Here is a 23,926-nt window from a genome sequence, read left to right on the forward strand (position 1 = left end):
ATGGGGTTAAGTGACTTGCCCAAGGTCACACAGTTAGGTAATTATTAAGTGTCTCAAGTCGGATTTTAACTCAGGTCCTCCTGACTCCAGGGCCAGTGCTCTATCCACTGTGCCACCTAGCTGCCCCCATTGATGTCCTTTCTTAATGAACTTTGAACTGAATTTTAAAGAGCACCTAAGGTAATGAAGAGGTTTGTGAGTGGTACACCAGAGAAATGTAAAACTCCTGAAAAATATAGGCTTCTTATGAATCAAGGGATAGTCAGTAGATAGCTCTCATGTTCCTTTGGTATCCTGTCAGGAGAACTCAAGGCAGACCTCCAGGCTGCTGCATGAACTCCCTGTAATGGATTTATAAAATTAGTCTAACAGGATGGGTGGGCATGGATGAGCTATGAACTGCATCATTGAGGGGAATGACCACGTCATTCAGAGCATAGATCCCATTAGAGTGCCATATCTTCAAATTATAACTTAATGACAGCATGTTAGTCAAATGAGATTTAGAAAAATATCTCTCCAGATTACAGGCAGTCAAATGAAATTGAAGATTTCTCTCATGAGAATAATAGTAAGAAAATGTGCAAATATATCTTCTCACTGCCAGGTACAATGTTCAGATGTAAGGGTTATTTTCAGTGACGTGTGATAAGACTAGGGGATCAGGATATTGAATGATGATCAGTGATTCTGTGAAATGGGACTGAATTAATCACAGTTTTTGGCAAGAGATGACTGAAAAAATTAAAAACAATTACTGAAAAAGTTGGCTCTTCCACCAAGTCCTAATAGAACAATGCACCTCAGCCTCAGCTGGAGATGACTGACAGAAATGACAATGCAAATCCTGTACTTATTAATGGACATTTCCCCTGAATTCTGATTTTTCTTTCTCATAATTTTATTCTTTTCTATCAAGATGACTCATTCAATGAATGACCAAATGTGATTTCATTTTTACACTTTCGTAAGTCTTTTCAAATAAATTAATTCCCAGTCAAAAGAATCTTTTATTAGACTACTCAATTTGGGATTTTAAAATTATAGTCATTTTACATATAGAGGGCATCAAGGGAGACATTTTTTATTGTGGCTAAGAAAATGAGATTCTAAGAGCTCTCCCATTTGATTAGTCCATTATCTCTGTCATGAAGCTGTTAGAATTTTTCTATAACAGTGCTTTGGAATCATAATTGATTATTTAATTGATTCAAGTTCTTAAGTCTTTCAAAATTTTTGCTTTTTATAATACTGGTATTACAGTGTGAATTTTTTTTCAGTTCATATGTCTTTATATGATATTTGTCCTTCATTCTCAAAGAAGAACATGACATCAGGGAGGTGATGCCATGACAAGTATATGAATTGAATTTGAGTGAGGGGGTGCTGTGCTAAATCACCAGCCTCACTTTGTTCTCCAGAGACATCTGGGTTCAGTGGCCAGATTTGAATCAAAATTGCCCTGGATGAGAGACAATCAGGTTTAAGTGATCTGCCCAAGGTCACACAGCTAATAAGTGTCAAGAATCTAAGGCTAGATTCAAACTCCTGTCCTCCTGACTCCAAGGCCAGTGTTCTATTCACTGTACCACCTAGCTGCCCAATATCTTTATATACATCAGTTCATAAAATTCTTTGCCTCAGTTCATATAAATCTTTCTATGTCCCTTTGAAATCATTTTTTCTTCATTTCTTACAGCACAATAAGTATTCAATTATACTCATATACCACAATTTGCTCAGTCATTCCCTAATTAGCAAGCATTCCCTTAGTCTCTAGTTTTTTTCACTTAAAAAAAGATACATCTGAAATTTTTTGGACATATGGGACCTTTTCCCATATGGGAGATAGGTCTATTGGTGGTATGACTGAGTCAAAGGGCATGCACTGTTTAGTAATTTTTTTGTACATAACTCCAATTTTTTCCAGAATGGTTAAAAGCACTTATAGGTTCAGTAATATGCCAATTTTCCTGTAGTCCCTCCAACATTTATCATTTTCTTTCTTAGTCCTCTCTGCCAATCTGATGGGTATGAAGTGGAATATCAGAATTGATTTAATTTGCAATTCTCTAATTATTGATTTGGAGTCTTTTTCACATGGATATGGATAACCTGGGTTTCTTCTCTTGAGAACTGCCTGATTATATCCTTAGACCATATAACAATTGGGGAATGACTTTTATTCTTATAAATATGAAATGCATATATATATATATTTATCTTGGAAATTATATATAGATACATTTATATATAAAACCTTGAAAATTAAACCTTTGTCAGAAAAACTCACTGCAAAGATATTTTTCCCCAGTGAGTTATTTCCTATTTCATCATAATTGTTGGATTTTTTGTGTAAAATCTTAATTTTGTTCTCTAAATTATCTTTGACAAAATATAACAACCATATCTGTTTTCTAAAAAATAGCACAAGAAATATAGGAATAAATGAACCTATCCTTAACATGATAAATAGTATTTATCTAAAATAAAAAAACTAGCATTTTTATAAAATGAGGATAATTTATAATCCTTTCCAATAAAATCAGAGGTAAAACAAGGATGTCTGTTGTCCCCACTTCTATTTGGCCTACTACTAGAAATATTGGCTATAGAAATAAGACAAGAGAAAGAAATTAAGGGATAAGTTCCAAGTAAAGCACATTTTAAAGATGAAATAATGTTATAATTAAAGAACTCTGGAGAATCACTAAAGGATTCATTTTGGGTGCTGCTCTAAGAGTTTGGAATGGAGTAAGAAGGTTGAACTCTAAATATTGAAGCCATAGACCCACCATAGAGTGAAGATAGCCTAAAGCAAATGCTACCTCAACAATCATGATTACACTCCCAATGCAGCAACTTCATCAAGTGGTTCTACAAGTCTGAAAGCATTGTGCAATGAACTTCTGGGGAGGAAATAGAATTAACCATGAGGAGCTTTCCCTATTGCTTTGCCAAGGGCTCAGATTCAAGTCTTTTCTATACTTATTATTACTTCGAATAAACTAGCTTTATGCTTCATGTCTGTTTCAATGGGAGCAAAAGGTACACTGAGGGACATAACCTGACACTACCTGGCTCAATCATGAATTTGGACATGAACCATAGATATAATTAAGAGAGGGGCCTCAACCTGAGCACTGGCCCTGGATCTGAATTCAAATTAAACCTTATTTACTTAGCCATGTGACCTTGGTCAAGTCACTTAAAAACATTGCCTTGCAAAAAAAATCTCCCCCCCCCAAAAAAGAGAGGGATCTCTAAGATTGAAGCTAGCCAGGGTTCTGTCAGATGTCAGGTTCTGATCCAAATTAAATCCAATGGCTTATCCAAAATAATTTATTGGGTAGAATTGTCTACCTCAATGAGTAAGAAAGATTTGAAGAATTTTTTGAAGTTATATATGTGTCAATGCATATGAAGTGAATGCATATAAATTTATATAATCTTGAAAAATTAAACCTTTGTCAGAAAATCATTTTCCCCCCAGTGAATTATTTCCTATTTCATCATAACTTGGATTTGTTTATGTAAAATCTTCTTAATTGTGTTAATTAAATTATCTTTGACAAAATACAACAACCATTTCTGTTTTCTAAAAATTAGTACAAGAAAATATAGGAATAAATGAACCTATCTTTAACCTTTGAAGAAAGATTCAACAAATACCAAGATAGATGTGAGCCTAGAAAACATTTTGCTGTTTTGTGTTTTGTTCCTTTCATATTTATAAATGGAATGCTTTTTTAAAAAAAAAATGTTCCTAATCTTTAAAACATCTTCTTAGGGGTGGCTAGATGGCACAGTGAAGCACCAGCCCTGGAGTCAGGAGTACCTGGGTTCAAATCCAGTCTCAGACACTTAATAATTACCTAGCTGTGTGGCCTTGGGCAAGCCACTTAACCCCATAGCCTTGCAAAATCCTAAAAAAAAAAAATCTTCTTGGTTAGTAATCAAGTTATTGGAATACTGTTTTTACTTTTATTTTAAGCATAATGTTGACTAAAAGTTTTATTTAAGCATTCTACCAACCTGGTCAAATTGATTCAGGAATCTGCAAGTAAATTGGGTGCATCTGATACTTGATTTTGCTGAAGTTCAATAATTTTGTGGATTTTGTTCTTGAATAGTGTCCCAAGAGATTTAATGATGACATTTTGTTGACTTGAGGTCTGATTTTTTAAAAAAATATAATGACTATGATGAAGATGCCTAACTAGTTGAAAAAATGCACAAATTTATTTACAAAAGAAAACATAAGTCTCTGATAGAAAAGTGAAAGATATTGAAAGTTATTAATCTAAATTAAACTCATTGGATCAGAAGAGGGTAAGTTTGGATTCATAATTTCTCTCTTCTTGGTGATGGACTTTAATCAGTTAAAATGTATTTTTAAAATCTATACCAAAAAACTTATTGCTTCAATAAAAGTTTGAACAATTCAAAAAAAACAAAAAAATTTTTTTTCCTATTGTGTATAAGGAATAAGTGACTCAATTACTGGAAGGCTGGAGCACAGCAATGGCCATGGACCTTTATTAAAGTTGTCACTTTTGGAGGTATCTAAGGACCAAGGAAAGAATTTTGCATATTTCTTTGTACATCGGCAGTAAAGAAGCTGTGAACTACCTAGTACTGTGGAAGCTTCCAGTATAACTAAATAGAAATCTTGAAAAGGGCATACTTGGAAATTAATTACTAAACTATCTAGTCAATTGAGAAGTTTTTATTAAGTGTCAGACACTGCTCTAAGAATTGTTGATGCAAAAAGAGGCAAAAGCAGTCCCTGTCTTCAAAGAGCTCACAATCTGATGGTGGGAAACCAAAATAAACAACTACGAAAATATATACACAAACATTTATGTGTACACATGTGTATATATATATATATGTATATATATGTACATAATATACATCTATATATCCATATATACATACAGATACACATATATAGTTTATCATATGTGTATTGTAAACTGTATATGGTTTTCATGTAAAATCCAAGAGGCATTTTAATGCATTGACTGAGAAAAATAATTTGCAAGGTTCTGTGAGTTGTTCAGACATTTATAAGAAAAACTGCTGGGCAGTTCTAATCAGACTTGAGTGTTTTCCCACCCTAATTCATACCTTTCTTTTTTCAAATGATAATATATGCATTCCCACAAAACATAATTTTTTGGATACACATAAGCAGGATAAACTGAAGATAATTAATTTCAGAGGGGGCCTTAACATTAAAAAGGCTGGGAAAGGCTACTTCCAGAAGCTAAAATTTGAAGGAAGAGAGGAAAGCTGGGAAATGGAGACGAGGAGAAAGAAAATTCCATACATGTAGGACAGTCAGTAAAAATAACAGTGTTGAAAACTGGAGATGGAGTACTGGAAGAGCAAGGAAGTTATTGTCACTGGATTATAAAGTTGTAAGAACCAGAAAGGTAGGATTGAAAAAGTTCAGATTATGAAAGGTTTTAAAAGCCAAATAAAGGATTTTCCACTTGATCCTCGAAGTAATAGAAAGTCACTGGAATTTATTGAATAGAGTGATTTGGTCAGACCAGCACTTAAGAAAGATCACTTTGATAGCCAAATACACAATGGGCTAGACTGGGAAAAAACTTGAGGTAGATATGCAAATTGGAAGGCAATTGTAATAGTCCAGGAAGGAGGTGACAGCTTTCACCAGAACGCTAAAAGTGTCAGAAGAGAAAAGGGGCATATAGGAGAAATGTTGCTAAGGAAGAATCTAGTTCAGGAGAAGAATTGCATGGAAAGGTTCTTCAAGGAATGACAAAATGCAGTTTTAGGGAGTAAGACATCCTCCTCTTTAGCCAGCAACCCAATACCAAACAAATACTCAAACAATAGGACAGATTGTCCATCAGTGTAGCCAAAGGAGACCAACTATTGACAACTGCAGCTATTTTCTGTTGGATTTTACCTTCAATCAACCAACCAGTAAGCAATTATTAAGCACCTGCTAAGAGGCTAGGAAAGGGATCCTCTGAACCCATAGGAATAAGCCACAGATATGATAAAATAAGAGTGGGGGCTCCTGAGACATTAAAGAACCTCAGAGAACCAGCTTATGACATTCTAACTAACACACTGAAAGCAGAATGCCCTGAAATTACAGTACTCAAATATGTCTTAGTGACAGTGAAAGCATAAGAGATGGTTATGTCATCTAATTTCTAACTATTTTCCAAGAAGAGAAAGAAAAGTTAATTTAAGTGCCTATGAGGAAGTTGAGTACAATTTAAGAGACACAAAGCATATTCTGACATTCCCTGGAGAAAACCTGAATGGGGAATGATAACTCAGTCAATATACATGTATTAAGCACCTTCTATGTGCTTAATAATAATAATAATAAAGGCACTGTGCTAAACAATAGGAATTAAAAAAAATAAGACAAAAGACAGTCCCAACCTTAAAAAAAGTTTACCATCTAATGGGGAAGACAGCAAGGAAATAAATATATACAAAACAAGCTATATACAGAGTAGATAGGAAATAATTAAAATGAGGGAAAGCACTGTAGTTAAGAAGAGTTAGGAAAGGCTTCTTGTAGAAGGTAGGGTTTATATAGTTGAGTCTTAAAAGAAGCCAGAGAGATCATCAGTCTGAGCAGAGGAGGAAGAGAATTCCAGACCATAGGAGATAGCCACAGAGAATGTCAGGTGTCTTGTTTATGGAATAGTCAGGAGGCCAATGACCTTAGATCAAAAAGTATCAGTTTTGGGGACCAAGTTGTAAGAAGACTGACAAAATAGGTGGGGAGGTGGTTATCAAGGGTTTTGAATGCCAAACAGCATTTTGAATTTGCTACTAGAAATGATAGAAAGTCCCTGAGTTTCCTGGGGAAGGGAATGACATGATCAAACCTGTTGCTTTCAGAAACTCATATTAATGGCTGAATAGAGGATGGATTGGAATGAGTAGAGACTTGAGGCAGGTAGATCCAAAAGCAGGCTATTGCCATACTCCAGGTATTATGTAGGAGATGAGTACCTGCACTGAAATGGCAGCAGTGTCAGAGGAGAGAAAGGAACACATTCAAGTGATATTGCAAAAGTGAATAATAAGCCATGGAAATTATTAAAAATGGAAAGATCCCAAGACTGACCCTAACCAGTTGTGTCAGAGGGTCATGATTACACAAGGTTACAAGAGAATAAAATTATGAACCATATGAGGAAGAAATAAAGCCATATCAATATTTTCAGTTGAATTTATTTTTGTGATTTTCTCTACAATTACATAATGTTCTTGAGTCACTTGTATTTTATTCTAAAAGAGTTATTAATAAATTTTCTAGAACTCCAGTAGTGTCCTTCATCTCAACAAAGCACAGAAGTATTTCTTTGACAAAACACATTCATTTTTCCCAGTCATAACCAACATATTTTACAAGTATTTAAATCTGCTTTTCATGAATTACATAAGAGGATTTTTATCCACTGTAGTTTTGAACTGCTTTAACATGATCAGTTTCTTTTCAATTGCAATGTTAATGAAACTATTTTATATGAATTTTAATAGATAAAATGTCTAACTTTGATGGATGCAGCTTCTCTTAGTAATTCAGAGATCTAGGACAATCCTGGGAGGCCTGTTATGGACAACATCATCCATATTCAGAGGAAAACAAAACAAAAACCCCCACAGAATCTGAATGGATATTATGTTCACTTTTTAAAAAAATTATTTTATGTTTTTTCTTCTTTATCCTTGTTTATCCTATCTTTATTCTTTCCTATCTTTATCCTTATGATTTTCTTTCTTTATCCTTGGTCCTAATTCCTCATACACAAAATAACTAATATGTAAATATTTAAGCACAAATGATTATGTACAACTTTTCGCCTCTGAGGGAAAAGATGGTGGGAAGGAAGGGTGATAGAAAAATGCAATTTATAAATATGCAAGTGGATGAATGTTGAACAACTTTTATAACATAATTGGAAAAACAAATTATCAATCAAAACAAAAAATAGATAAGAAGTCTTTGAGCAATGATCAAGATGAGAACAAAGGAGGGGTAAGCTGGAACTCTAGAGGACCATTTGCCTTCTTAACTTGGGTTCCCTAATTGGGCTGAACAGACTTGAAGCAATTTAATTCAACACATATGTATTAGACTTAATGGATTAGATTAATGGACTATCCCCTCCTTATTTATCTTCTTACACCTAACTCCCTATCACATACTATTCCCATCCAGTGACAATGGCCTCCTTGCTCTTCCACAAAAAAGAAACTCCATCTCTCAGCTCCAGGTATTGTCTCTGGCTGTCCTTCGTGACTGGAATGTTCTCATTTCTTTATTCCATCTACTGACCTCTTTGGCTTCCATTAAGTTCCAACTAAAATTGCATTTTTTACTTAAGCCTTTCCCTACCTCCTCTTAATTCTAGTACCTTTCCACGGTTAATTCCTTTTTTTCCTATGAATGGCTTGTATTGTATATATATATATATTATATATAATATATATATATATTTGTTTGCATGTTGTTTCCCCCATTAGATTATAAGTTATAATCACCATTACATTGCCTTGAGGGCAGAAATAGTCTTTTGCACTTTTTGTTATTCCCCAAACCTTAACATTTAGTAAATGATTATTTGGTTTGGGTTTTTTGTTTTTTGTTTTTGCAAGGCAATGGCGTTAAATGACTTGCCCACAGTCACACAGCTATGTAATTATTAAATATTGAGGCGGATTTGAACTCAGGTCCCCTGGACTCCAGGGCTGATGCTCTATCCACTGCACTGCGCCACCTAGCTGCCCCTTAGTAAATGATTATTGATTGATTATGCACCCAAGGAGAGATACAAAAGGAAATAAGACCTAGGTTTTATCCTCATGATCCTTATGACTTAGAGAATATAAGCAGATATGTGCTCTGCATAAATGCATAAAAGAGATACAAAATTCTTTCTTACATCTGACAAAGGAAACATCATTTCCAACCATCAAAGAAGGCTTCATGGAAAAGTTGGTATTTGAGGACATAAAAGAGAATTGAGTAAACAAAGATTTGGCTTCTTTCTCATGAGTTGGGTAGATCTCCACATAAGGTGTGTCCCCCCCCCCCACACACACACATATCCATACTTCCATCAAGTAGGGACAAAGTCATGGACTTTCCTTCAGACCCCCTTACAAATTTATACTCAGAAGATCCAAGAGACAAAGATCCAGGATTCTGGCATCTTTGTGCTGACCTATGCCATCGTGTGTAGGACCCAGCACTCAAGCCTTTGAGTACTACCATACCCTCCAAAACAAGGAGATGTAGGTGGAGGAGATGAAAGATATTTTCTTTAGAATTTGGAAACAACTTCAGTACTCAGGCCCCTAGGAAGACTTCCTCAGCAAAACCCTTTCCTATACAGATCCACCATACTTCCCCTGACCTTTTCCCTTCATAGATTTCCCTTCAGAATCCCCTAGGGAATAGACAGTTGGTCAGAGAAATGAGTTAAGAGAATGAGATCAAGTAAATAATCAGATATGCCTAAATCTTTTCTTTTCTCATTCTTCTCTTCCTTCAACTCTCTGTCCTACTTCTTTTTTGGAGGAGGAGAGGCCTCTCTGGGGAAAGTTCCATTTTGAGAGAACTTTGAATTTCCATGTTGTTTCACTTATTAATGCTGAAGAGTGATAAGAGAAACATAATATGAATCTGATAATTGGGTTTATGGGGAATATGCTGAAGGATCACTACAAACAGCATACCCCTATGTACCTAATTGCCAGACATGTATTGTGTTGGCCTCTATGACTCATTTATGGCCCATTTCCACCCACCATGATGACTCTTTCTCCTTCCATGGAACTTTGTGTTTTCTGTCTTCACTATTAATTTTATGCTTAATCACATACAGTTTTATGACCTCAATTGTATTACAGATGAAGAAAATGAGACTCAAATAGGTTAGACAAATTGCCTATAGTCACCCAACTGGTAAATTTTAGAGGTAGGATGTAAACCCAAGTTTTCCTTGATCCTAAGTACAGGACGCTCTCAAGTAGGCAGTTGCATACAGAACAAATTACTTCAGTAAAGAGGAAGGAACTGGAAGGGAGATGGGAAAAAGAAAGTAGTAAGGGGAAGAAAAGACAGAAAGGAGGAAGGCAGAAGGGAAGGGGAAAGGAAAAAGAAAATAAAGGGGAAAGGAAAGCAATTTTCCTCTTTTTTATTTCTGTGGATCAAACCAAACAGAAACAGGAAGTAGGCATTGAGAAAAATTCTTTATTTAAGTGTTTGGCTACAAATGCAAGCTGTCATGGAGAACTGGAGGAGGTATTTAAATAATTCAAGGAAAAAAATGATTTCCCCTCAATTACTTGGATCTTGTTTGGGACCCTAATTCTCCAATACTGATTGAATTCTCTGTGGTCTGTTGTACACATGGTCAGTCTGCTCAGCACAGTAGGTCCACAGTGACTGGATGGGGGAACAGGGGATGGTTATGAAAAGGTTTTCTTCTACAAGACTTTTTTCAAAGATTGTCATAGTATCAGATTTTACCAGACTAGCTTTTTCATAGCCATTACTAATAAAGAGTCTTTGACCACTTAGTAGGAGATTCAGCTTGTACTTGTGTTAAACTGTTTCTATTGGATAGCCCATCAGTATCCCTTTACTACCTGAAAAGCAAGCAGCAAAAAAGTCACTTTTTTTCTTTTCTTTTTTTTTTTGCAAACTAGCACCAGTAAATGAGATGTATAGAGGCACTCTTCTAACAATAACAATACTTTCCTCAGGTTATGACTTCTTTTAGTGGATTTTTTTTTAAGTTTTAATATCTTCCTCAAAATCAATTGTACAGTCAGCAATTTTTTTTTTTATTTCTGGTTGATTTCAAACTGCCCAGATAAAAGACATGCTATGGCTAATCAAAGCTTATGATTCCAAAATGTTTCCCTAACCCTTACAGAAAAATCCCTTCATAGAAGCACTTCTATCGTACTCAAGTTTTTCTTCATGACTCAAATTCAGGGCAAACTTTGAACTCCCACAATTCTGTTTATTTCTTTGCAAGTATGCCACCTAGGAAAAAGTATGGGGTGGGGGGGAAGCAATAATAACAACAGGGAAACTATGTTCTTATTTTACCTTTAATGAAAAAGTAACCAGTACTTTGGTACAAATTCATGTACAAAAATTCCCTCAAAGCTGAGGGTAAATTTTTTTTTTAAGTCACACACACAATGAAAATTAATGCCTGTACAAAAATAAACTCTGAATGAGCAATTAAAAAGGGGGAAATCAGTCTGATTAGCTGCACAAATGTATAATAAAGAAACTAGAGTCTGTTGGACTATGGGTTTATCCCATTGAAGGAGATGATTTGACTTTGGAAGAGAGAGCCTGTTTGAAGCGTCTCTTGAGGTCCTGCATGTTGGGAGATTTGGGCCGGGGAATGAGAGATGATCTCCTTTTTTCCCCACTGAGGCTGTGCAGTTTGCTAACCTCTTTGCAGAGATGCTGAAAAACATCACAGACATCTTCATAGTTTTCACTGGTTGAAATTTCAAGAAATACACTGCCCAGTTCATTAGCCAGTTGGATGCCATCATTAGTCTGCACCTGTCGGGCATGGAGAAGATCCCCTTTGTTCCCCACGATAATGATGGGAGTCTTGGAGTTGGGATGAAGCCTTCGGATGTGCTGATAAAGGGGTCGTATTGACTGGTAGCTGCTATAGTCTGTGATGGAATAAACTAGCAGAAAGCCCTCTGCCCACTGTACACATCTGGAGAGGGAATCCAATACCTGGACAAAGTCATCTTGGACCTTCAAGAGATAAAAGTAAAACTATACATTAGAGAATACTCAATTTAAAAAAATCTAAAAATACTACCCAACAAATTTAAAAAAAAAAAGAAAAAAATAACATTCTAACAGTTTGTAAATTTGAAATAGCTTCCCCCCAAAAGGGGCTCTAATTCTTAAGATGAAATTCTCAGCATTGGGACATGCTTCTTTATATAAGATGCAAATGTGTCACTGTTTCACAAACACACACACACACACACACACACACAAACACACATTTTTTAAAAAAAAACTTTTTTGCTTGTCTGAATATCTGTTTAATTATGACAGGCAAGGAGGGATTCAGTAAGATCTCCCAATGAGCACAGATTGGTTTTCTAAGTAAAATTTTATTTTTAAAAACAGTCTAAAATAACTTCTCAGTGAGCCAGAGAATTCAAGGAAATGAATATCTAATCCTGAACCTAATAAATAATTATTGATGGTGTACTACTGAGAAGACTGCAAAAATACTCATCTTATTAATTCTCTTCCCCCCATAATTTTCTAAAAATCATGATAATTATTCATTTGCTAATAAAGTTACATTCCTTGCTCCCTGCCAAGAGTTGATTTGATTTGCAATTACTAAAGCAGAGCTAAAAGTTCTTACAAGACCAAGCTCTGCATGATGCCAGCTGCCTCAATTAAGACTTCTGTTTGCCTGCTGTTGAGTGAAGTGCTGTTACTTTTGTAGATATAGAATCAATCAACTTAGTTCTTCCTTTCCTGCTCTGAAGAACTCAGAGATTTATTCTGAAATCTCCTACAGAGGAGAAAAACCTCCCTCTACTGCTCTTGCAAGAAAGTGGTAGAACCAAGATAATCTTCTGGCTTTTTGAAAATCGATAGGGAACTTAAATACAAAAGTCTGATGTACATTTACAGCAAGCTGGACTAATAGAATAATCAATATTAAATATGGGGGAAAGATCAACTAGTTGGTAAAAATCTTGCTAGAAATGGACCAGACCTGGACTCCACTGTACTCATCACCTAAAAATCTGGATCATAAGAGGGTGTTTACTAATTAGCCAATGCAGGAAGAAGCTCACCTGAATGCATCCCGGAGTATCTTGGATCTGTAATGATAGTTGGTCTCCTTCTATGTGAACAATCCTTGAATATAGTTTGCCTGTATAAAAGAAAAAAAAAGGAGAGCTTAAGAACTATTGGTCCCAAGAAAGGAAATAAAAAGCAGTGGAAACTGGAAGAGCTCTAAATGAGCTTGGAATAATCCTAACCTGTATTGGGTTCATAATCTCCGATAAACCTCTTGGTGAGGAAGCGCACAATCATCGCTGCAAACAAACAAAATGAATACAGTTATTTGGGATAATAAGTAAAGGTTTAGGACAAGAGAGCTACAGCAGTCAAGGAGGGGAGAGAGCATCATTTCTCAGGAACGTCTGACCACACACAGAGCAGGAGAGCTGAAGCAGAGAGAATTGCTTGGCACCTTCAGCCTTGGTAGGAGAAAGGATGTCTCTGCTTTTCCTTCCTGCCCCGGGCTGAGTTTTCTTGGGAAACGAAAAGAGATTCCTAACTGATCCGCTCCTAAGCGGGGCTTGTCTAGGTCCAAACCCCAAAGTCCCTTGGGCTTCTCTAAAAGACCAGAGTCAAGGCTTCCGAGAGGACCGGGGATGCAGCGCCGGACTAGGGAACCAGGCAAGGCGCTGGTCCCCGAGGCTGGCAGTGCGATTTCTGCTAACGGTCAAAGATCCATCACTCTTTAACCTCCTCTCCGGACCTCCCGGTCGCCCCATATTTAAATGTAAAAGAAAAAAAAAAGATCTCCTGGCCTAACGAGTTGCAAGACCTGGGGGGTTTCGTCCCTTTTGCCACCCACCACCTTCAGATCCAGGGGCACTCACCGCTCTTGCCCACGCTGCCCGAGCCCAGCACTGCCAGCTTGATGTCTTTGTGGAGCACGTAGTCGGAGGAAGACTCCGGAATGGGGGCGAGCAGAAAGTTCCCAGACATGGTCCTCAGGCGCATGGAGCGAGGGGCGAGGAGAGGGAGAAGGAAAAGATGGCGAGGGGCTTAGGGCGACACGGGGCGAGCTGGGCTGGGAAGCAGCAGCCTCGCCGGTGGGAAACTGGCCCTGGCTGGGGCAACGGCGAGCGGGCAGAAGAGGCTCCGGAGCCCGGAGTCCGCGAGGGATGCTGCGCGGGTGGCTCCGCCGCTGCCGCCGCCGCCCGGCCGGGGAGCCGGGTGCGTTTTAAAGGGCGCAGAGCCGGGGCCGGAGGAGCCGCAGTCTCCGAGCCCCGCCTCCTGCCCGCCCCTCCTCGGCTCGGGCTGGGGAGATGGCCGGGGGGCGACGGCGGGCATCCGCCTCCTGGCGCTCCGCCTCCGGCAGCAGCCCGCAGGCGCCCCCCACCGCGGTCACCCCTTCTCTCCCGCGGCCGCCGGGGGAAGGGGAGCGGGATGGACGCTGGCCGGGGGAGGCTCTGAGGCGGGTCCCCACGCCCTCCTGTAGCCCCTCACCCCCATCGTCCCAGTTTTAAGGAAAACAGACAAACTACCTAATCCACCCACTCGGGATGTACTTCCCAGCCCTCCTCACCGCTCAGTTTGGGTGGCTGTGGGTCACTAGGTCAGGGTGAAAATCTGAGGAGGAAAAGAAGGAAGAGCTGAGACGATCTGACAGCAGAGGAGAGAAAGTGTTGCTATGCATCACTACGCATGAGAAACAGCCAAGAGGATTCCAACAGTGGTTTCACAAAAAAAGGTCTAAGATGAAAATCCATTAACTTTTTTTTCTGACTAGCTAATAGTACTTAGCTAAAGAAACCCCAACTCAATGTAATGAAGACAAGGTGACCTTGTAACTAACTAGCTTCTTTCTTTAGTTTTTAAAGAAAGATGATGAGTTTTACAATTTCACCCCCATTCTTGCTTCCCTTCCCCCCACCCCCACACAGAAGGCAGTCTGCTAGTCTTTACATTGTTCCATGGTATATACTGATCTCAGTTGAATGTGATGAGAGAGAAATCATATCCTTATGGACGAAAAGTAAAGTATAAGAGACAGCAAAATTTCATAATAATATAACGCTCCCCCCCCCCAATTTGACGATAATAGCCTTTGGCCTTTGTTCAAGTCCATAATTCTTTCTCGGGATACAGATGGTATCCAGATAGCCCAAAATTGTCCCTGGTTGTTGCACTGAAGGGATGAGCAAGTCCATCAAGGTTGATCATTACCCCCAATAACTAGCTTATTTCTTGAGGGGGGCACCATACATAGTGCATAATTATTATTGCAACCTCATTCCCATCATCATCATCGATGAATATTTAGTGGTCAGTCTATTAACTGAGGTCTCTAGCTCTGGCTCTGATTTTCTCTCACTATTTTATTAACTAATCGCCATTTCCTAAATTGTCCATGATTATCTCAGTTATCCTTGATTCTTCCTTCCCCTCCCCATTTTTCTTCCCCATCGTCATCCAGTCCATGGTGATTTCGTCTACTCCCATTTTCAGCTATATACAGAACACAGATAATTTCCAAATATTCAACTCTAATTCCTTTCTGAATTTTTCTTGCCTCTCCAACTACCTGCTGACTGCTTCTACTTAGCATGTTAAAATCGAGATAATCACCTTCTCACCTAAGCATGACTCCCCCTCTCCCTCCTTATTTCTGCCTAGCACCACCTTTCCCCACATCCCCCAATCCCTACTTGAAACCAGTTTTCTTTGGCTCTTCCTTCTCCCGCCTACTCCTTTTTACCTTCCCCCATCACCACACTAGCTAACAGTTAATATAACATTTACTATGCTCTGGACACTTTATAATTTGATCCTCACAAAGACCCTGAGAGGTAGATGCTATTATTATAGCCCCCATGATTATTATATCCCCATTTTACAATGAAGGAAACTGATGCAGAGACGAATTGACTTGCCCTAGGTTTCACAGCTAGTGAATCTCAAGTTAAATTTGAACTCAAGTTTCCTTGACTTCAGGCACAACTATCCATTATGCCACTAGCTGCCAGTTCCTGTAGATTCTACCTCCTCACCATCCCTTATATCTCATCACCTTTAGCATGAACTATTGTAATTAGTTTCCTGATTGGTTTGATACTCCCAATCTCTCCCATTCCAGTCACTCCATAGGCATCAAAATATTCTAACAAACAGATTTGTCCATGTCAGTTCCTAGATCAAATATCTTCATTGATTTCCTATTATGAATAGGATTTAATATAACCTTTCATAACCTGATGCTAACCTACCTTTCACTCCTTCTCTATTACAGTCAAACTGGACGATTACTTATTGCCCAAAAGTTTATTTTGTCTTCCATCTGTGCTTACAGACTTATCTTTCTGTCAGCTTTCTAAAGTGAACTCTTTCCTCTTCATCCTTCAAAATGTTTCTTCTTCAAAGCTTAACTCAGGTGCTAACCCTTCCATGAAGCCTTCTTTGAGTGTCCCAATTAAAAGTATTTTCTCCTACCTCAAGTTTTCTTAAGAGATGTGTTCTCCTATGACTTCATTACACTCTAACTTTGTATGTTTGTGCTGTGCATATATTGGAGTTCTCAATTTTTTTTGGATTGAATTAGAGTTGTGTTCCTCTCATATAATATTCCAGTTTCAGAACCTAATGCACTAAAGATGCTCCCTCCATATGTCTACCTTGTTACTTTCAAGCTTATCCTGCTCAAGCACCACCTTCTATATAAAACCTTTTCTCCTCCCCAGAACTACCAGCATCCTCCTCCCCAAATTATCATATTTCTATAAATGTTTAAGCTCATCTCCTCCAGGAGAATGTAAGCTTCTTGGGGATAAGAACTGTTTCTTTTTTTCTAACATAAATCACTGGCACAAGACTTTGCCCATAGTAGATGGTTAATAAATGCTTGTCAAATGATGGATATTTCTTTCCCTAATCAGATTGTAGGTCAGCTGGGTAGTACAATGAGTAGAGCACTAGTCCTGAAGTCAGGAAGAACTGAATCCAAAGATGATCTCAAACATTTCTTAACTCTGTGACACTAGACAAAGCACTTAATCCCATTTACCTCATTTTCCCCCTCTATAAAATGAGCTGGAAAAAAGGTGGATTCTTGAAACAATTCACAAACTCTGACAAGTCCTACCAAGGTTTAGGTTTTGAACTTTCAAGACTAAAACAGTCTCTCTCTTGCTGTAGAAATCATTCACAAGGGATATCACTGTCCATGGAAGGAATCTCATATTGTTGAAAAAAATGAATCTTTAAAAAAAAAGTATTGAAGTAATGGGGTATAGTTGTAGAAAATGCTTGATTATGTTTGTAATTCCCAAACAACCATAAGGTCCTAATTCAGTAAGTTATTAGTGACAAAAATATGACTCTGGGTTGAGTCTGTTGTCTGAGAATATTCTAAATAAGTACACAGGGTCTTGTAATTTGACACTACATGGTGAATTCTTTGGTCTGGGTAGCCTAAGATACAGAAAAATATAAAATTACCCCCAATCTTATGCTGCCCCCTTCTGTTTCCATAATGGTAGTGGCAGAAAAGGAACAGGGGAATGTTAAAAACAAAGCCCAACAGTTTTCAGATCATTTATTTTGTTGTTATTGAGTCATTTCAGTCATGTCTGACTATTCGTGACCCCCTTTGGGGATTTCTTGGCAGAGTTTGCCATTTTCTTCTCCAGATCATTTTACCTATGAGGAACTAAAGCAAATAGGGTTATGTGACTTGCTCAGGGTCATTCAACTAGTGTCTGCAGTCAGATTTGAATTTGTGAAGAGGTCTGCCTGATTCCAAGTCTAGTGTTCTATCTATTGCTGCACCTAGCTGCTCAGACCATCTATAGATATTTATTTAATTGAGTATTCTAAATGTGAAATTCTTCTCTGAAAACCAATGCATTGACATCCAGTACTATTGGAAGAACTAAACCATGTTAATATGGCATTTTTTTAGGATAAATGAATGCAGAAGACAAAAGTAAATTACAATTGAATGGAATAATAGTTACATTTCCTTAAGGATTAAAGAAAAGAATTTGCTTCATTATGTCTCCAACGAAATCTCACCATCATCATCATCACAAATAAGTATATAGTACTTTGAATTTTATAAAGAACTTTGAATATAATATTTTATTTTATCCTTACAACAATTCCTCCACTTATTTTCAACATTTTATAGATGAAGAAACTGAGGAGACGAGAGGTTAAGACTTGACTATAGTCAGACAGCTAGTAAGTTCCTGAGGCAGAATTTGAACTCAGATCTTTCTGACTCTAAATCCAACACTCTTTAAAAAAACTATTTAAGGCAATGGGGATTTAAGTGACTTGCCCAAGGTCACACAGCTAGGCAATTATTCAATGTCTGAGGCTGAATTTGAACTTAGGTCCATCCTGACTCCAGGACTGGTGCTCTATTCACTGAGCCACCTAGCTGCCTCCTAGCTCTAGCAATTTTATCACTAACCTACTTAACTAACTCATATAAGTTCATAGGTCATCTTATCTCACGGGTATTCATAAAGAGAATTAAACAGATATTTAGATGGAACAAAATTTTTTAAAATGGATACAAAAAGAATTAAAAAATACTATGGGCCATTACCAAAGCATCATACTGACCTTCACAAATGAGCCATCTGTGTCAAAAAGAAGTATAAATGGAAAAAGGCAAAGATCTTAGTTATCAAAGTTAGTTAGCAAAGATTAGATGAACGTAAAGCAGTCACCATAACAAAGAGGTGAACCTAGAGCCTGCCCTAGTAAATCATACAATTGTACCACTACTTTAGAATATAGAATCATTTTTCTTTTAAATTTGTTGAAGATTTTTTGATAGCCTTCCAATTAAACAAGGACATCATATGCATTGAATGTAAAATCATTTTTTAGAATTTCATTGCTATCTTTTTTTTACAAAATCATTTCCAAAATCTATCCCTTCCTTTCATTTTGACAGCTATGAGGAGGATAGAGTGGGGAAAGAGTCAACCCTTCTAACAAAAAATTAAAAAGCAACCAGTTTGGATGTATAATCAGTAATAATCTATATCCATAGTACTCAATCTTCTGCAAAGAAGGATTGGAGGTAGTTTTTTTCTCAACTCTACTTTAAAACTATTCTTAATCATTACAATGGTAGAGTTTGGGTTTGATTTTCTTTCTGTTTTGTTTTATTTTTTCAATCGATGTTGTTGTAGTGATTGGACATATTGTTTTCCTGATTGTGATGATTCCATTTTCAATTAATGTGTCTCTCCATACTTCTCTGAATTCTTCCCATTTCATCACTTCCAATGATATAGTCTATTACAAACATAAACAAGAATTAGTTTAACCATACTTCAACTGAAGGGCATTTACTTCATTTCTTTGCTACTACAAAATGTGCTGATAATAATGTTTATATATATATATATATATATATATATATATATATTTGATCTTCTTGTGGTGTTCACATAACAGTGAAGTATCTGGATCAAAGGGAATGAATATTTTTGTTGCTTTTTTCCACCTAATTAAAAAATGTTTTCCAGAATAATTGAAGTGATTCACAGATCTACCAATAGTGTATTAGAGTACATGGTTTTTTTTTTCAGAACTTCTCCAATATTTTTCTTTTATCATCTTTCCCAATAGGCTGGATTTGAGATTAAAACTTCAGAATTGCTTTGATTTGTATTTTTTGTTATTAATTTGAAGAATTATCCTATATATTTGCTATAGTTTACAATTCTTTTGATAATTATTTGCTCACAAACTCTAACCACTTTATTGTGAAATGGCTCTTTGTATTATGTTTGTGTTAATTTCTTTTGGATATCAAGCCCTTATCAAAACATCTGATGTAAAAAATTTTCTCGATTAATGCTCTCCTTTATCCTAGTTGTGCTTTATTCATGCAAAAAATTTCCAATTTCATATAATCAAAACAATCCATTTACAAAATAATTATTAAAACATTACAGATGAGTATGGTAGAGAATATTTTCTGAAGCAGCATTGCTTCATAAAACAGTGTAAATGAAAACAAGCCTACCAGAAGTTTGGCATGAGATCCAAATGAGCCATATTATCCCCAGAGCATTCATAAATGAAACTGGCAGAAGGACAAGGACTAGATGGAAAAATAGAACAAATTTGTCAGTCTTTCTATAATGATCTCCTTTCATCATTAGTACATCATATTTGTACCCTCACATCTCAATGCCAAATGTGTTATCTCTATATGAAGAATATGAAATATCATTTAAGAAGATAAAGTTGGCAAGATACACTAAGCACACAGTGAAGAAATCCATGCTACAAGTGACTCTACTACAAAGGCATTAAGGGATTGTTGTATAGGATGTCTTGGAGCTGAGAAGATACCAAGTGTTTAATCCTTCAATGGATCTGGAATCTTGTCTATGTGTGTACTCCATCCTAAAGTGCAGATCACACTTTCTCATTCTATGTGATTCTTGTCCATATACTCCATGGGGTGTGAATTCCAAGCTTCTCTGATATCTTTTGCTTTGCATGAATAGCAATGCAGTTAGCCTTCACCCTCACTACATAATCAGTTTACCTATTCTTATCTCTAATATCATACTTTAGCTTCTTCTTCTGAACAATTATTTGTTAACATATTGCAATCTCCGCAGTCCTACTTTGCATCTCTTCATTGCCTTTTGGCTGATTGTCAGTTTTAATTCTTTGGAGCCTACAATTGACTCACATACATAAAAGTGCCACCAGAAAATATTTTTTTAAATGGGTCCCATGTTTCAGGGTGAAGCTTGGAGTTGATTAAAAAGGACTTCACAATTTCCCAGAAATAAACCAGCCTCTCTTTTTCTATTGAATAGAAAGAAGAAAAGATAACAAGAGAATACCTTTTAAGCCAGGATTCAGATCAAGTTCTTGCAGGTCAGTAAAGGATGTGAAACCTAGCTGTGAATTCTGAAAATTGTAATTACAGGAAAAACAATGTTGTTTTCTTCCTGTCCTGGGAGAAAGACCCTCAAGGGAGGGTATAGACAGAAACAGAATACCGAGTTAAGACTTTATTTAAGGTATGAAATTCAGTGTCAGTTTTGAAGACGGGCAAATAAAAGGCAATATGTGCATTGGTGATTGGAGACAAAGCAGTCCCTGATGGTATTTTGAAATATAAGTTCAGTGACTAAAGTATAGAATATATGAGCTTGACATTAGCAGTTGAGGTCTCTGTTGTTGGAAACAAAAATCTAACAGGTGTAGCTGAAGAATCTGGGAGTCAGCAGGATCTGAGTTCAAATATGTATGATCTTGCCATTTTACCCAATTGCTTCACATCCTGAGTCTTCTTGAGTCATATCTGACCACTGGACTCAGATGGCTGTAGAGGAGAAAGTGAGTGAGGCTGGGGACAGCACAGCCCCCCCACTCAAATCCAATTCACATGTTTATCATAGTATCACCTCCCCAAGGTTTAACTTCTTTCTCTTTCTCCTCTGCCTACAGATGACAGACTGATTTCCAAATCTCTCTATTTCTTTAAGTAATGTCTAATTCTTGGTTTTTTTTTAAAAAAAATATAAAACTATGAACAATCATAATTTCTCTTTGATTTCTGTTATTAACTATGTACATTGAGATTGCAATACAGAAAGCCAGTAAATGGCTCATAGGTCACAGAGGTTTCAGTCTTGGTATAAGATGGCTAAGGTTCTTTTTATCCTATTTTGGGGACTCTGAGCTGTAATATTGAAAGAATCTTATGGATTAGATTTTTGTGCATGAATTTGTGTTCAACCTTTGTGCAGGGGCCATGCTAATCTTTTCTGTATTGTTTTATTTTTTTAGCATATGTGCTGTTAAATTGAGCAATTATTAAACACCTATTAATGCTCCTAAATGGCAAAAAAGATTACTTGCATAATTCAGGTTTACTTAACCTAAATTGTTAAATTATATGTAAGCCGACCAAGATGATGAAATGAAGTGGGTATTTACAGCAAGTTAACTCTCTACCTTTTGTTTCCTTTCCCTTTGAAACTGATGGTGCCTCATAGGGTCAGAGTAGAGGCATTGGCTAAGGGAGAGTCATCCTCCTGGACTGGATAAAGGATTGGGAAAAAATGAATAAGACTATATTGATGAGGTGTGGCTTTGAAGGAAATGAGGAGAGAATTCCTCTTCTTTTTGGTTTCTATTTCTAATGCCAACCTTACCTGATAGCAAGAATATAATCCTCTTAACCAAAAATCACTTGACTTACCTCAATTTCAGTGTCCTAATATTGAAGGTATCCATCTCCCCAGAAGGTATGCCTCTATCAAGACAATTTAACACTTTCTTAATTTATAATCTAATTGATTTACTAAAGAACTTTGAAGTGAAGTGACTTGCCAAGGGTCACACAGCCAATATTGTGACTGAAAGGAGATTTGGATCCATGCTTTTTTAGCTTTAAGACCAGTTCTCTAGACACTCTATCACACGGCTGTTCTCATGTGAATAATGCAAAGGGAAATGACTCAGAGCACTGTTGTGAGGATCAGATTAAATAATATATGGCAAGTGCTTTGCAAAGCTTAAAGTACTGTATAAATGTCAGCTATCATTATGCATTTAGAAATCATTTAGTATTTTGACTAATCCCAAGCCATTTCTTGACACAGAATCTCTTCTTTTTAACATAGATCTTCCCTTGAGTGGTACAGACTGATTGTGAATCTCAGAACACCCTAATGTCTGGAGAATCAGAAGCACAGAATTTCAGAGAGAAAAGGGAACTTGAGTAGCCTTTCAGTCCATCCTGTCTTTCCAGCTATCATGCCTGACAATTGGTCATCCAGTCTCCTCCTAAAAGCTTCCAATGAAGTGAAGTCGGGTTTTTTTTAGGTTTTTGAAAGGCAAATGGGGTTAAGTGGCTTGCCCAGGGTCACACAGCTAGGTAATTGTTAAGTGTCTGAGGTTGGATTTGAACTCAGGTACTCCTGACTCCAGGGCCAGTGCTCTTTCCACTGCACCACCTAGCCGCCCCTGAAGTGAAGTCTTAATGCCTCCCAAGGCAACCCAATGCACTTCTAGATAGCTCTAATTGTTTGGAAGTTTTTCCTGACATCAAGTTGAAAAGTTGAGTTTTGGGAGGTTGTTGGGGTTGTTGGGGTTTGGGTTTTTTTTTAGTAAATTCTTCCCATATCTTTTGGATCTACCTTTTGAGACCAAACAGAACAAATCTATCACTCCTTCACTTGACACTTTTCAAGTTTTTTGGTATCACTGACACAATAAAAATTTGGGGCAATGAAGAGACATAGTTGGCACAAGTAGATCAGCATGGGGCTGAATCAGATGAGAAGGTCAATGGGAAATGTTTAACACAATAAATAAAAATACAATAATATTATGATACATTTAACATAGATAATGTTAATTAGACTTAATGTTCTTAATGTTAATTTGGGCTTTTTAAAGTCAATAAGGCTAGAGCAGAGTTCCAAAGATGTAACTGAGGAAAATAGTGAGATCAAATTGAAACCAAGTGACGTCTACACAGGCATCCATGAAATATAGAAGGTCCCACTTGGTGAAGCATCCAAGGGAGAACATGGGTAAGAATCACTCAGTAGGAGTGATGAGTATATGTCAATTATGTTCTTCACAGATGGAGGAAATACTCAGACTGATGTGACTGCACAACCATTGATGTATTTATACACTCTGAACTATCACAATGCCACTGCATATTGTAGAGGCTTAACTTCTTGGTGTCATAAATGTTTTATGCACAAGTCAGGGAGATAGCAGTATAAGGTAGTGGGAAGACTTTTGATCCTAAGTTTGCATTCCATCTCTAATGCTTACTATCTAGATAACTAGAATTATAACTGGAAATATTTTAAATTAGGTCAAAGCAAATGAGTAAGGATGGAAGAAGAAAAGGACAATAGAAGGACAATAGAACAATTTAATTGAGGGTGCAAATGCACCAGGACAGGGATGGTCCATTTCTTACTAAATGGACTTGAGAAGGTAAACCCTGATGACAAGGACATTATGAGGGACAGGCATCTTTGGGAGTCCTCCTCTCCCTCCAATCCTTTAGAAATGAGGACTTCTACACAACTG

The 23,926-nt window shown here is 37.1% G+C and overlaps 1 protein-coding gene and 1 non-coding gene across 2 annotated transcripts; both read right to left on the bottom strand.

The window, feature by feature from the left end:
- Nucleotides 1–10,194: 10,194 nt before the first annotated feature.
- RASL11A (RAS like family 11 member A) lies at nt 10,195–13,978 on the bottom strand. Its single transcript, XM_074237286.1, has 4 exons — nt 13,711–13,978; nt 13,081–13,137; nt 12,892–12,971; nt 10,195–11,815 (listed from the first exon to the last, which is right to left on the bottom strand). Exons 1-4 carry the CDS (start codon nt 13,832–13,834, stop codon nt 11,348–11,350), a joined length of 729 nt encoding a protein of 242 aa, XP_074093387.1. The 5' UTR covers nt 13,835–13,978; the 3' UTR covers nt 10,195–11,347.
- A 7,591-nt stretch (nt 13,979–21,569) lies between these two features.
- On the bottom strand, nt 21,570–21,679 carry LOC141510631 (U6 spliceosomal RNA). The gene has a single exon (XR_012475068.1). It is a non-coding gene; the product is annotated as a U6 spliceosomal RNA (small nuclear RNA).
- Nucleotides 21,680–23,926: the final 2,247 nt, after the last annotated feature.

Source organism: Macrotis lagotis, chromosome 1, assembly GCF_037893015.1.
Source record: "Macrotis lagotis isolate mMagLag1 chromosome 1, bilby.v1.9.chrom.fasta, whole genome shotgun sequence".
NCBI classification, from domain to species: Eukaryota; Metazoa; Chordata; class Mammalia; order Peramelemorphia; family Peramelidae; genus Macrotis; species Macrotis lagotis.